Source organism: Staurois parvus, unplaced genomic scaffold (assembly GCF_062004578.1).
Source record: "Staurois parvus isolate SC_StPar_1 unplaced genomic scaffold, SC_StPar_1.0 ptg000262l, whole genome shotgun sequence".
NCBI classification, from domain to species: Eukaryota; Metazoa; Chordata; class Amphibia; order Anura; family Ranidae; genus Staurois; species Staurois parvus.
The window spans coordinates 5,301,383-5,316,681 of NW_028318058.1; the positions used below are offsets into that span (position 1 = coordinate 5,301,383).

The 15,299-nt window shown below is 43.6% G+C and overlaps 1 protein-coding gene across 1 annotated transcript in view; it reads left to right on the plus strand.

Moving 5' to 3' along the window:
* Positions 1 to 15,299, plus strand: part of CREG2 (cellular repressor of E1A stimulated genes 2) — a 45,472-nt gene that overhangs the window by 25,230 nt on the left and 4,943 nt on the right. The window contains exon 3 of the mRNA XM_089681253.1: positions 3,695 to 3,808. Within this exon, the coding sequence (XP_089537379.1) occupies positions 3,695 to 3,808 (114 nt within the window). The remainder of the gene's footprint in view (positions 1 to 3,694; positions 3,809 to 15,299) is intronic.

Sequence of the window (15,299 nt, forward strand, 5' to 3'; positions counted from 1 at the left end):
GTGGCAACTATTGCCCTTATTTAAGGAAGGAAGGCAGCAAATGTTGTACATGCTGGTTACAGTGCATTTCTCTCTGAAATTCTGAGGAAAATGGGCTGTTCCAGACATTGTTCAGAAGAACAGCGTGCCTTGATTAAAAAGTTGATTGGAGAGGGGAAAACACATAAAGAAGTGCAGAAAATGATAGGCTGCTCAGCTAAAATGATCACAAATGCTTTAAAATGGCAACCAAAACCTGAAAGACGTGGAAGAAAGCGAAAAACTACCATTCGAATGGATAGAAGAATAGCCAAAATGGCAAGGACTCAGCAAACAATCAGCTCCAAGAAGATCAAAGAAGGTGTAAAGTTACCTGTGAGTACTGTTACAATTAGAAGACGCCTATGTGAAGCCAAGCTATCTGTAAGAAGCCCCCGCAAAGTCCCACTGTTGAAAAAAAGACATGTGCTGAAGAGGTTACAATTTGCCAAAGAGTACATTGACTGGCCTAAAGAGAAATGGTGCAACATTTTGTGGACTGATGAAAGTAAGATTGTTCTTTTTTGGTCTAGTGGCCAGAGACAGTTTGTCAGACGACCCCGAAACACTGAATTCAAGCCACAGTACACTGTGAAGACAGTGAAGCATGGTTGCGCAAGCATCATGATCTGGGGATGTTTCTCATACTACGGTGTTGGGCCTGTTTATCGTATACCAGGGATCATGGATCAGTTTGAATACATCAGAATACTTGAAGAGGTCATGATGCCTTATGCTGAAGAGGAAATGCCCTTGAAATGAGTATTCCAACAAGACAACGACCCCAAACACACCAGTAAACGTGCAACATCTTGGTTCCAGACCAACAAGATTGACGTTATAGAGTGGCCAGCCCAATCCCCGGATCCTAATCCAATAGAAAACTTGTGGGGTGACATAAAAAATGCAGTTTCTGAGGCAAAACCAAGAGATAGAGAAGAACTGTGGAATGTAGTCCAATCATCCTGGGCTGGAATACCTGTTCACAGGTGCCAGAAGTTGGTTGACTCCATGCAACACAGATGTACAGCAGTTCTCAGAAACAGTAGTTATACAACTAAATATTAATTAAGTGATTCAAAGGAAAGCAAAATCTTCAAACATTTTTCAGTTTATATAGTGAATGTTTGAGTTTGTAAAGAAGAATACAAATACTGCTATTTTTTTTAACAGTCTAATATTCACTTTTCTTCAATTTTCTTTAGAGGAACAACACAAATTTGATCTATTTTTCTTCATGTTTTGATTTGGAATAGAATGTGTAGTGTTCCCAATGCATTTGTGTGTATGGAAATAAAAGCTGTTAGAAGGAGTTTGAGCTTTATTCACTTTTTTCAACACACTGCTATTATTTTGAACACAACTGTATATATATTGGGTATAGAAAAGAATCACCCCCTTTAAAATAATCACGTTTTGCTTAGCAGCCTAAAATGAAGACAGACACTTTGGGGTTTATTTACTAAAGCTGGAGAGTGCAGAATCAGGCTCACTTCTGCAGATAAACAAATCAGCTTCTAACCACAGCTTGTTCAATTAAGCTTTGGCAGTAAAACCTGGAAGCTGATTGGTTTCCAAGTGAAAGATATAAAACCAACGTGTCAGGAAAAAAATTAAAAAAACAAAATCACTGAGTTGGAAAAAGGATTGCCCCCTTGTTTTAGTATTTTGTTGAACCACCTTCTGCTTTAATTACAACCATTAGTTTGTTGGGATATGTCTCTACTAACTTTGCACATCTAGACATTGCAATATTTGCCCACTCTTCTTTGCAAAATTGCTCAAGTTCACTTAAATGTGACTGTGGCCATTTGTGGACTGCAGTCTTCAAGTCATTTTCAATAAATATTAAGTCTGGGCTGTGACTAGGTCTTGCAAGGACATTCACCCTTTTCTCCTTCAACCACTGTGTGGCCATTTTTGCTGTGTGCTTTGAGTCATTGTAACGTTAGAAGGTAAACCTTCTCCCCATTGACATCTTTCTGGAAGAAGGCAGCAAATTTGACGGTATTTGCCCCATTTGTTGTTCCTTCTATTCTGATAAGTGCTACAATCCCCATAACAGGATATTACCACCTCCATGCTTTACTGTAGGAATGGTGTTATTTGGATGGTGAGCTGTATTGGATTTCGGCCAGAAATACAGTTTAGTTTTGAGATCATATCATTCAATTTTAGTCTCCTTTGACCAGAACACCTTTTTCCATGTGGCCTCAGAATCTTCAAGGTGCATTTTGGCAAAGCTCGGTCGTGGCAGCATGTGGCCTTTCTTGAGGAGAGGCTTTTTTATTGCAACCTTCCCATACAAGCCACATTTGTGGAGAATTTGTAATATTGTTGTCACATGCACACAATGACCACTCTTTGTCATAAATTCCTGCAACTGCTTCAGAGTTGCTTTAGGCCTCTTTGTAGCCTCTCTGACCAGTTTCCTCCTGGCTCTTTCATCCAGTTTGGAGCAACATCCTGTTGCAGGGAGGGTCTCTGTTGTACCAAATGCCTTCCATTTCTTAATAATAGACTTCACTGTGCTTCTAGGTACTAAGAAAGCCTTTGACATTTTTTGTATCCATCTCCTGACTTGTGCTAGTCCACAACTTTATATCAGAGAGCTTTTGACAGTGCCTTGCCACCCATAGTTGATTGTTTACTTCAGTTGCACAATTAGGGACTGAAATGCTCCAGGAAAGCCCTTTTCATGCTGAGCTAATCAAAATGATCACAGCTGATCACAGTTGAAAGTGAAATGGTTTTGTGTGCCATCGAGAAGGTGATTGGGAGAAACTTGTGGACCCCCGGCAGCTGTCAGGAAGGAGTGGAACACACGTTATCATCGAGACCGGAAGTCCGGACCGGAAGTGCTGGAACTACTGGAATGCACCTCAGAGGTATGGCTTTTTGGGCGCAGTTCTTTCATGATGACCACTTCTGGCCTGACTTCTCCAGACAGTAGATGGGTATACCTGGGTCACACCAGTTGAGTCAGGTGAATCACTGAAAACAATGCGCTCCTTAGGTGGCTAATATCTTATCTTAGAAAATTTTAGGAGAAAGATTAATTGCACCCAGTCAGTAATTTATAAAAGCTGTCACTGTTGGCCTTATGAAAAGGTTAGTTATTTGGGTGTTGTGCTGATCCTCCCACTAGAATGCCTTATGAATCACTAACCCAGAAGAAGTATGCAGGCCTGCAAAGTTGGAGAACATTGAAAGGGGGTTAACTACACACTTCTTTCTCAAGAACTAAAGCAAGAGAGTCCACTTGACCTCCAGGCAGCTAGCATTTTCAGAATAAGAGGTCAGAAATAGCAGCATCCTTGTTTCTTTCATGACAGATTTTATGCAGGAAGCAGAGTGATAGAACTGAGCCACCGAGAGCCCATATTAGTGGCATATGTACAAAACTCCACATTTAGTATAATGAAAAAAATATAAAAGAGCAAAATTAAAAAAAATGGAAGTTGTATAAAATACTTCATGGTAAATACTGAAATAATAATTTATAATAAAATATGATTTCAGTGCACAGAAATGTTTCTGAAAAACTTCCCTAGTAATATCATTATGCATTATTTTAGGACACTGCAGCATACTAATATTTGTGTTATGTAATATAAATTGGTGTTTTTTTAAATATACATGTGACATAAGATCACACTGTTTTCTCTACTTACAGAAAGGTGCTTACACAGCCACAGGAGCCACAGTGTGCGGCACTGACCCTCATAGGCCAGATGGTAACTGTACCACCAGATGGAGTCGACTTTGCCAAGAAAGCTCTGTTTGGCAGGTTTGTTTCCTGTGGTTCTAAATATATATATATTATATATAATCTCCAGATAAATATAGCATATCTGTAGAATCTTCCTGCTTAGCTAATTTGATTTTCCTAAACATACCATTTTCTATACTTATGAAGTCAGAAGCAAACAAAATGATTAAACATGATATTTAGTATTATAATCTGAGCAAACCTATTCTGTATTACTAATTTTTCTTCAGTTAAAATTCAGGAAAAAAAACATGTCATTTATAGCAAAAACTTTAAAGGTTCATTCACACTTTGGAATGCACCCTGCCCGCGATTACCTGCGAGAACCCCAGCCGAGTTTCCCATGATTAGCCACAAGTAAGCAGCCCCATTGCAAGAAGGCTGCCGACTCTCGAAGCGAATTGTGTCCACTTGCAGCCAATTATCAGCCCTGGACGCAGACTACCTGCGCCCAGGGCCGATCACTCGCATGTATTTGAGAGATTCCACATGAGTGGATACGATTAGTTGCAAGAGCCTGCAGTCTCCCATTCCTTTTAATAGGGCTATCAACTCGCAGCTAATCATGGGAACCCCCACTGGGGTTCTCCCAGGTAATCATTGGCAGGGTACATACGCAAGTGTGAATGCACTGTTAGGCCCCATTCAGACCTGAGCATTTTGTAGCTTGAATGTCAAAGCATGAGCTCCTTTTGAGGCAAATTTGGGTGTAACCTCCAAAACATTATCACGCATTATTTGCCAATAATGCCGAAACTATAGAAACCTAAACATTCGCTGCAAGGATTAACTGCTCATTTTGTTTAGGGAACAGTAAAGGGACTTTTACTTGTCTGATCCACTGGTCCTCCAACAGAAGGCACTCCGCCATGTTCTAACAGTGGTCTGTTCCTCATGGTCCTCACGTCAATTGAAGGGCTTAATATCCTGCATTTGTTTTTATTGGGGGGGGAGAGGCTATAGGGACCAGTCTAGCAGTGCAAATGAACCTGCAGGACCAGAGGGTTGGGTAAGTAAATACATTTTTACAAATCCCCAAGAGAAAAATGAGCAGTTAACTCTTTCATTATTGGCACAACCTCCTCTGCAAGGGAGGATTTTTAGGTTTTCTGAAGTTCAGCTTTAAGGTCCACATTTTCTATAAATGGGACAAGTCTTCCTTAAAGCGGCGATCCAGTCTCCACAGCAATTTTTTTTTTAAAAGCACCATCATGATTGTTATTACTTGTACTGAAATAATTGGCTGTTGTTATAACTGTATTCATACATCTGTAATCGATCACACAATCTTGTCAGCAGGCAGGGGCCATGGTAGATGTGGGCACCTGAAGCCCGCTCCTGTTCACTTCTGGGATTCGGTGCAGTTGGCTACCCAGCATGGACTTCCCGATCTCACGCCTGGGCAGTAATGACACTGCGTGGCGCAGTTTGTTGATTGAAGGTTGGCATAGCAATAGTGGCATCAGTGGAAGTTCCCGCCCTGTTGTTATGGCAACCTGTCAATCAGAAGACACGGACGTTGGATGTGGTCTGGGAAATAACGCGATTTTTAATTTTTAGTCAATTCGCTTGGACTCCTGGAATAGATGACACCAATATCCCAGGAGTCCATGGGAATAACCATATGATGACATCGCCTAGGCCAGTGGTGGGCAACCTTTTTTTTCAACTGAGCCAAATTTCGCCAAAACCACGATTGAAATTTATTTTGAGAGCCACATTTTTAAAACTGAAAATACATCCCCCATATAGTAATTCATCCCCCATAGTAATTCATCCCCCATAGTAATTCATCCCCCATATAGTAATTCATCCCCCATAGTAATTCATCCCCCATATAGTAATTAATCCCCCATATAGTAATTCATCCCCCATAGTAATTCATCCCCCATATAGTAATTCATCTCCCATATAGTAATTCATCCCCCATAGTAATTCATCCCCCATAGTAATTCATCCCCCATATAGTAATTCACCCCCCCTATAGTAATTCATCCCCCCTATAGTAATTCATTCCCCATATTGTGTCAATTCACTTACCTTTGCTCCGCGCGTTCCTCTCACCGTGTTCCCGCGCCGTTCCGGTCTTCAGGGCGGACTGTGAGGGGAGTTCGTCACGCTGCCCTGCCTACATCCTGACAGCCAATGTTTGCAACGCTCCGCAGGCCGGATTAAAAGGTCCGCCGGGCCAAATACGGCCCGCGGGCCTTAGTTTGCCCATTGCTGGGCTAGCTGCAGAGTCCTGACTTTTGGGGCGGCCGCCCGAGAGGAGGGAGGGGAGCGGGCGCCCGGCACACAGAAGAGCCGCATTAAAATGTGTAAAGAGCCGCATGTGGCTCGTGAGCCGCAGCTTGCCGACCACTGGCCTAGGCGGCCAGACCGGAAGTGTTGCATACACAGATAAAACGAAAGTATTCATACATAAAAAAAATATATATTAATATCCATTTAGGAATACACTGCGGGAGGCATGTAGATGAAAGCAACTTTTAAAAATGGGTGGAACTCCGCTTTAAGTACAGGTGGGGTTTGCACTGATTTTCCTTCTTACTAGTATGTATGTTAATACTTGCTTTGGCTTGTAGCACCATTATATACTCCTTACTTTTTTGTGGATATAAACCCTCATTTCAGTTGCCAGTCATGTGTTTTTGTAGAAGCTTGCAGTCATTACTTTAGACTAGGTCGTAAAACTCACATGCAGTTTAGTGTAATCACTCTTGTGTCTATAAAAGAGACTAGTTTACACAAAATAGTATATCTTGCTTGCTGTTCTTTATTTTTAACAAAATATTTAAGTGTAAAAAATATGTAAATATCAATGAATCATAAAATAAACGCTCTCAGTAAAAGATATGGTATAAATGACATTTATGTGCAATAAATGAGATTACAAGTAATAAAACACTAGGGATGCTACATCTATTATAATTAGGTTATACAATCACAAGATTTGCATACTTATATGTATTTATTTGTGCTTGTACGTGTGCATGTGTGCGTGTGTTAGTAAATATATATACTCTATTTGTTAAATTCCTCTCGATATGCTTGATAAAAGATTTGCCATTATATTTGATATAAAATTGTTATATCCTGGGCCATCATAAAAATAAATCCATTATGAAATGAAATATTCCTAGTATAAATGTCATGGTATTAGGCACTGTATAGGAGGGGAAAATTAAAGTGTATGGAAAAGCAATTTTTTTAATTCAGTCGTTGTGTTGCCTTTCCTGCTGTCTTTCCTGTCTTGTGCTTCTTCAGTGGCCTACTTTGCTTATTTCCCTACTGAATGGCAAGGCCCATTTATGCTTCCTTTCCCCTGGTGACATCACCCTCTGACAGGAGCATGGTTGTCAGTATGCATTGCTTGTCCCTGTTCTAAACTACGCACATCTGACCAGTATAACAGTAACTTCTATAGTGTCCCTCCCCATTGCAGTCATATGAACTGGTGGCAAGGCACTGGGTCGCTGGGATATAAGTAGTATGTTTAGGGGCATGTGTGGTATTTTTGAACAGGCATCGGTGGTTAGAGTGCTGGTGCTGAAAAACAGAAGTAATGGATGTAATGTGCACGAAGGCAAGATTTTGTAAGTTCCTATTTGCAATATAATTTTTTCAGAAATTATTAGGCAGTTCCTCTGTATTGGGAATTATCCCTGTATTAGAAATGTTTTGGGTTTTTTTTGCAAATGTTTAGTTCTACTTTTAGTTGACACTGCTCATGAAACTAAGTTTCAGCTTGCAATCAATAGAAACTTAAAGTGTTACTAAACCCAGGACCCTGCATTCACTAAATCTGGTCTCTCACAGTACACACAACATGGAAGTGCAATTATTTTAGTAAATATAAACTGCTAAATACCTTTTCTCATCAGCAGTTAGAGCAGTCCTGTAAAACTTCTATCAGTGTCCAGCAGAGCACTGATTAAACCTTGGAGGAGGAGTTTTCATTCTGCTCTGGCTGTCCTATGAAGCCTCAGGACCCCTGACGCTCTGTCTGGACAGGGCTGATTGGCCCTGTGCTGATCACATGCACCCTCCCAAAGAAAAAAAAGTCTCTAGCAATACACACCAAACTGCGCATGTGCAGAGTGAGTCCCAGAGCTCTATACTATCAGCATATGGATTGGGAACAGTAGTAGAAGGGGAGGATCAGAGAAGATATGATCAAACAGCCTTTTACACAATGCAATGAATTAACCCAGAGGTCCTCAAACTGCGGCCCACAGGCTGGATAGAGCCCACCAAAGACATTTATCCCGCCAGCCAGAAAAAAAAATGGCGCCAGCCAGCAAATAGCTAGGCTGCTCACTGGGTCCTCGGCTGCGAGGACCCAACGAGTGGCAGCCTGCAAGCCCTGGTTTTCACTTGCTGCAGCTAGAGGAGCAACAGGACAGGAACGGAGGAGAGCACACCAGGCAGCAGATACAGTGCATTGCAGTGTCCAGTGTATCAGTGTACAGTGCATTGTGGTGTCCAGTGTATCAGAGTACAGTGCATTGCAGTTTCCAGTGTATCAGAGTACAGTGCATTGCGGTGTCCAGTGTATCAGTGTACAGTGCATTGTGGTGTCCAGTGTATCAGAGTATAGTGCGTTACAGAGTACAGTGCATTGTGGTGTTCAGTGCGTTACAGAGTATAGTGCATTGCGGTGTCCAGTGTGCTACAGTGTACAATGCATTGTGGTGTCCAGTGCATTACAGTGTCCAGTGCATTGTGGTGTTCAGTGTGTCACAGAGTACAATGCTTTGTGGTGTCCAGTGCATTACAGAGTATAGTGCAGTGGTGGGCAACCTTTTTTTTCAACTGAGCCAAATCTCGCCAAAACCACGATTGAAATTTATTTTGAGAGCCACATTTTTAAAACTGAAAATACATCTCCCATATAGTAATTCATCCCCCATAGTAATTCATCCCCCATATAGTAATTCATCCCCCATAGAGTAATTCATCCCCCATATAGTAAGTCATCCCCATATAGTAATTCATCCCCCATAGTAATTCATCCCCCATATAGTAATTCATCCCCCATATTAATTCATCCCCCATATTAATTCATCCCCCATAGTAATTCATCCCCCATATAGTAATTCATCCCCCATATAGTAATTCATCCCCCATAGTAATTCATCCCCCATATAGTAATTCATCCCCCATATAGTAATTCATCCCCCATAGTAATTCATCCCCCATATAGTAATTCATCCCACATATAGTAATTCATCCCCCATATTAATTCATCCCCCATAGTAATTCATCCCCCATATAGTAATTCATCCCCCATAGTAATTCATCCCCCATAGTAATTCATCCCCCATATAGTAATTCATCCCCCATAGTAATTCATCCCCCCCATAGTAATTCATCTCCCATATAGTAATTCATCTCCCATATAGTAAGTCCCCCCCCATATAGTAATTCATCCCCCATATAGTAAGTCCCCCATATAGTAAGTCCCCCATATAGTAAGTTCCAACCCATATAGTAAGCCCCCCCCCCATATAGTAAGTCCCCCCCCATATAGTAAGTCCCCCATATAGTAATTCAACCCCCATATAGTAAGTCCCCCCCCATATAGTAAGTCCCCCCATATAGTAAGTCCCCCATATAGTAATTCATCCCCCATATAGTAAGTCCCCCCTGTGTCAATTCACTTACCTTTGCTCCGCACGTTCCTCTCGCCGTGCTTCCCGCGCCGTTCTGGTCTTCAGGGCGGACTGTGAGAGGAGAGGAGTTCGTCACGCTGCCCCGCCTACATCCTGGCTGCCCCGCCTACATCCTGACAGCTGCAGAGTCCTGACTTTTGGGGCGGCCGCCCGAGAGGAGGGAGGGGAGCGGGCGGCCGTCCGAGAGGAGGGAGGGGAGGGGAGGTGAGGGGGCGGCCGCCCTGCACACGCCCGTCCGAGAGGAGGGAGAGGAGGGAGGGGAGCGGGCGCCCGGCACACAGAAGAGCCGCATTTAACCTTGTAAAGAGCCGCATGTGGCTCGCGAGCCGCGGCTTGCCGACCACTGGTATAGTGCATTGCGGTGTCTAGTGTGTTACAGTGTACAGTGTATTGCGGTGTCCAGTTGTTACAGTGTTCAGTGCGTTGCGGTGTCCAGTGCGTTACAGTGTTCAGTGCATTGCGGCGTCCAGTGCGTTACAGAGTACAGTGCATTGTGGTGTTCAGTGCGTTACAGAGTATAGTGCATTGCGTTGTCCATTGTGTTACAGTGTACAGTGTATTGCTGTGTCCAGTACGTTACAGTGTTCAGTGCATTGCAGTGTCTAGTGTGTTACAGTGTACAGTGTATTGCGGTGTCCAGTACGTTACAGTGTTCAGTGCATTGCGGTGTCTACTGTGTTACAACGTACAGTGTATTGCGGTGTCCAGTGCATTACAGTGTTCAGTGCGTTGCGGTGTCCAGTGCGTTACAGTGTTCAGTGCATTGCGGTGTCCAGTGCGTTAAAGAGTACAGTGCATTGTGGTGTCCAGTTCGTTACAGAGTACAGTGCATTACGGTGTCCAGTGCGTTACAGAGTACAGTGCATTGCGGAGTCCAGTTCGTTACAGATTACAGTGCATTACGGTGTCCAGTGCGTTACAGAGTACAGTGCATTGCGGTGTCCGGTTCGTTACAAAGTACAGTGCATTGCGGAGTCCAGTGCGTTACAGTGTTCAGTGCATTGCGGTGTCCAGTGCGTTACAGTGTTCAGTGCATTGCGGTGTCCAGTGTGTTACAGTGCATTGCGGTTTCCAGTGCGTTACAGTGTTCAGTGCATTGCAGTGTCCATTGTATCAGTGTACAGTGCATTGTGGTGTCTGGTGTATTACAGTGTACGGTGCATTGCGGTGTCAAGTGCGTTACAGAGTACAGTGCATTGCGATGTCCAGTGCGTTACAGAGTACAGTGCATTGTGGTGTTCAGTGCGTTACAGAGTATAGTGCATTGCGGTGTCCAGTGTGTTACAGTGTACAGTGTATTGCTGTGTCCAGTACGTTACAGTGTTCAGTGCATTGCAGTGTCTAGTGTGTTACAGTGTACAGTGTATTGCGGTGTCCAGTACTTTACAGTGTTCAGTGCATTGCGGTGTCTAATGTGTTACAGTGTACAGTGTATTGCGGTGTCCAGTACTTTACAGTGTTCAGTGCATTGCGGTGTCTAATGTGTTACAGTGTACAGTGTATTGCGGTGTCCAGTACGTTACAGTGTTCAGTGCATTGCAGTGTCTAGTGTGTTACAGTGTACAGTGTATTGCGGTGTCCAGTGCATTACAGTGTTCAGTGCGTTGCGGTGTCCAGTGCGTTAAAGAGTACAGTGCATTGTGGTGTCCAGTTCATTACAGAGTACAGTGCATTACGGTGTCCAGTGCGTTACAGAGTACAGTGCATTGTGGTGTCCAGTTCGTTACAGATTACAGTGCATTACGGTGTCCAGTGCGTTACAGAGTACAGTGCATTGCGGTGTCCGGTTCGTTACAAAGTACAGTGCATTGCGGAGTCCAGTGCGTTACAGTGTTCAGTGCATTGCGGTGTCCAGTGCGTTACAGTGTTCAGTGCATCGCGGTGTCCAGTGTGTTACAGTGCATTGCGGTTTCCAGTGCGTTACAGTGTTCAGTGCATTGCGGTGTCCATTGTATCAGTGTACAGTGCATTGTGGTGTCTGGTGTATTAGAGTACAGTGCGTTACAGTGTACAGTGCGTTGTGGTGTCTGGTGTATTACAGTGTACGGTGCATTGCGGTGTCAAGTGCGTTACAGAGTACAGTGCATTGCGATGTCCAGTGCGTTACAGTGTTCAGTGCATTGCGGTGTCCAGTGCGTTACAGAGTACAGTGCATTGTGGTGTTCAGTGCGTTACAGAGTATAGTGCATTGCGTTGTCCATTGTGTTACAGTGTACAGTGTATTGCTGTGTCCAGTACGTTACAGTGTTCAGTGCATTGCAGTGTCTAGTGTGTTACAGTGTACAGTGTATTGCGGTGTCCAGTACGTTACAGTGTTCAGTGCATTGCGGTGTCTACTGTGTTACAACGTACAGTGTATTGCGGTGTCCAGTGCATTACAGTGTTCAGTGCGTTGCGGTGTCCAGTGCGTTACAGTGTTCAGTGCATTGCGGTGTCCAGTGCGTTAAAGAGTACAGTGCATTGTGGTGTCCAGTTCGTTACAGAGTACAGTGCATTACGGTGTCCAGTGCGTTACAGAGTACAGTGCATTGCGGAGTCCAGTTCGTTACAGATTACAGTGCATTACGGTGTCCAGTGCGTTACAGAGTACAGTGCATTGCGGTGTCCGGTTCGTTACAAAGTACAGTGCATTGCGGAGTCCAGTGCGTTACAGTGTTCAGTGCATTGCGGTGTCCAGTGCGTTACAGTGTTCAGTGCATTGCGGTGTCCAGTGTGTTACAGTGCATTGCGGTTTCCAGTGCGTTACAGTGTTCAGTGCATTGCGGTGTCCATTGTATCAGTGTACAGTGCATTGTGGTGTCTGGTGTATTAGAGTACAGTGCGTTACAGTGTACAGTGCGTTGTGGTGTCTGGTGTATTACAGTGTACGGTGCATTGCGGTGTCAAGTGCGTTACAGAGTACAGTGCATTGCGATGTCCAGTGCGTTACAGTGTTCAGTGCATTGCGGTGTCCAGTGCGTTACAGAGTACAGTGCATTGTGGTGTTCAGTGCGTTACAGAGTATAGTGCATTGCGGTGTCCAGTGTGTTACAGTGTACAGTGTATTGCTGTGTCCAGTACGTTACAGTGTTCAGTGCATTGCAGTGTCTAGTGTGTTACAGTGTACAGTGTATTGCGGTGTCCAGTACTTTACAGTGTTCAGTGCATTGTGGTGTCTAATGTGTTACAGTGTACAGTGTATTGCGGTGTCCAGTACGTTACAGTGTTCAGTGCATTGCAGTGTCTAGTGTGTTACAGTGTACAGTGTATTGCGGTGTCCAGTGCATTACAGTGTTCAGTGCGTTGCGGTGTCCAGTGCGTTAAAGAGTACAGTGCATTGTGGTGTCCAGTTCATTACAGAGTACAGTGCATTACGGTGTCCAGTGCGTTACAGAGTACAGTGCATTGTGGTGTCCAGTTCGTTACAGATTACAGTGCATTACGGTGTCCAGTGCGTTACAGAGTACAGTGCATTGCGGTGTCCGGTTCGTTACAAAGTACAGTGCATTGCGGAGTCCAGTGCGTTACAGTGTTCAGTGCATTGCGGTGTCCAGTGCGTTACAGTGTTCAGTGCATCGCGGTGTCCAGTGTGTTACAGTGCATTGCGGTTTCCAGTGCGTTACAGTGTTCAGTGCATTGCGGTGTCCATTGTATCAGTGTACAGTGCATTGTGGTGTCTGGTGTATTAGAGTACAGTGCGTTACAGTGTACAGTGCGTTGTGGTGTCTGGTGTATTACAGTGTACGGTGCATTGCGGTGTCAAGTGCGTTACAGTATACAGTGCATTGCGGTGTCCAGTGCGTTACAGAGTACAGTGCATTGCGGTGTCCAGTGCGATACAGAGTACAGTGTATTGCGGTTTCCAGTGCGTTACAGTGTACAGTGCATTGCGGTTTCCAGTACGTTACAGTGTACAGTGCATTGCGGTTTCCAGTACGTTACAGAGTACAGTGCATTGCGGTTTCCAGTACGTTACAGAGTACAGTGCATTGCGGTTTCCAGTACGTTACAGAGTACAGTGCATTGCGGTTTCCAGTACGTTACAGTGTACAGTGCATTGCCGTTTCCAGTACGTTACAGAGTACAGTGCATTGCGGTTTCCAGTACATTACAGAGTACAGTGCATTGCGGTTTCCAGTACGTTACAGAGTACAGTGCATTGCGGTTTCCAGTACGTTACAGTGTACAGTGCATTGCCGTTTCCAGTACGTTACAGAGTACAGTGCATTGCGGTTTCCAGTATGTTACAGAGTACAGTGCATTGCAGTTTCCAGTACGTTACAGAGTACAGTGCATTGCGGTTTCCAGTACGTTACAGAGTACAGTGCATTGCCGTTTCCAGTACGTTACAGAGTACAGTGCATTGTGGTTTCCAGTACGTTACAGAGTACAGTGCATTGCCGTTTCCAGTACGTTACAGAGTACAGTGCATTGCCATTTCCAGTACGTTACAGTGTACAGTGCATTGCGGTTTCCAGTACGTTACAGTGTACAGTGCATTGTGGTTTCCAGTGCGTTACAGTGTACAGTGCATTGCGGTTTCCAGTACGTTACAGAGTACAGTGCATTGCGGTTTCCAGTACGTTACAGAGTACAGTGCATTGCCGTTTCCAGTACGTTACAGAGTACAGTGCATTGTGGTTTCCAGTACGTTACAGAGTACAGTGCATTGCCGTTTCCAGTACGTTACAGAGTACAGTGCATTGCCATTTCCAGTACGTTACAGTGTACAGTGCATTGCGGTTTCCAGTACGTTACAGAGTACAGTGCATTGCCGTTTCCAGTACGTTACAGAGTACAGTGCATTGTGGTTTCCAGTACGTTACAGAGTACAGTGCATTGCCGTTTCCAGTACGTTACAGAGTACAGTGCATTGCCATTTCCAGTACGTTACAGTGTACAGTGCATTGCGGTTTCCAGTACGTTACAGTGTACAGTGCATTGTGGTTTCCAGTGCGTTACAGTGTACAGTGCATTGCGGTTTCCAGTACGTTACAGTGTACAGTGCATTGCGGTTTCCAGTACGTTACAGTGTACAGTGCATTGCCGTTTCCAGTACTTTATAGTGTACAGTGCATTGCCGTTTCCAGTACGTTACAGTGTACAGTGCATTTTAAATAATTGCATTTTTTTCCTGTTTTTTTGCACTACAAACAAGGTATGTGCGGTGTGCATAGGAATTTGCTCATATTTGCTTCAAACAACAGTATAATCCAGCCCCCCAACAATGTGAAGGTCCGTGAACTGGCCCCCTGTTTAAAAAGTTTGAGAACCCCTGGATTAACCCCTTAGGTTCCACAGTGAGTATAACAAGCATGCTCTACTGCATATACAGACTGATTTTACTGTTGTGGGGTTAGTAACACTTTAAGCAGCAGTATTTTTTGTAGAATTTCCAGTGTTCAAATAGCAACTTTAAAATCCCCGACCTCTTTACTTTTTTTTGCTTTTGAATTGTGCAATAAGTGTATCTTTTGTGCATTGTATAGCAGTGTTCTTCCCAGTAATAAAATATGCTGAAACTGAAAAGCTTCCTATCTTCAGGGCATTATTGCGTAGTCCTGCATGTGTCAGTGGTTTTCACTAAAGTTTTCTTAGAAAATGTCAAAACCAGTTATAACAGCAGCTAAATATTTTCAGTGTTGATCATCACTATCAATGAGATCGAATATTTTTACATTTGAAACCCAAAATTTTCAGTTATACAAAGGTCCTAATTTAAACATAGAAAAGGGATTATGTAAATTCAATTAATGTGTTATTGTTTTAAAAAGTTTGCTTATATGTATTTGAATTATTTACAGTATGTACATGGTTGCAGCCATTTTTGCTTTACATGCTCTTCTTCCGGATTT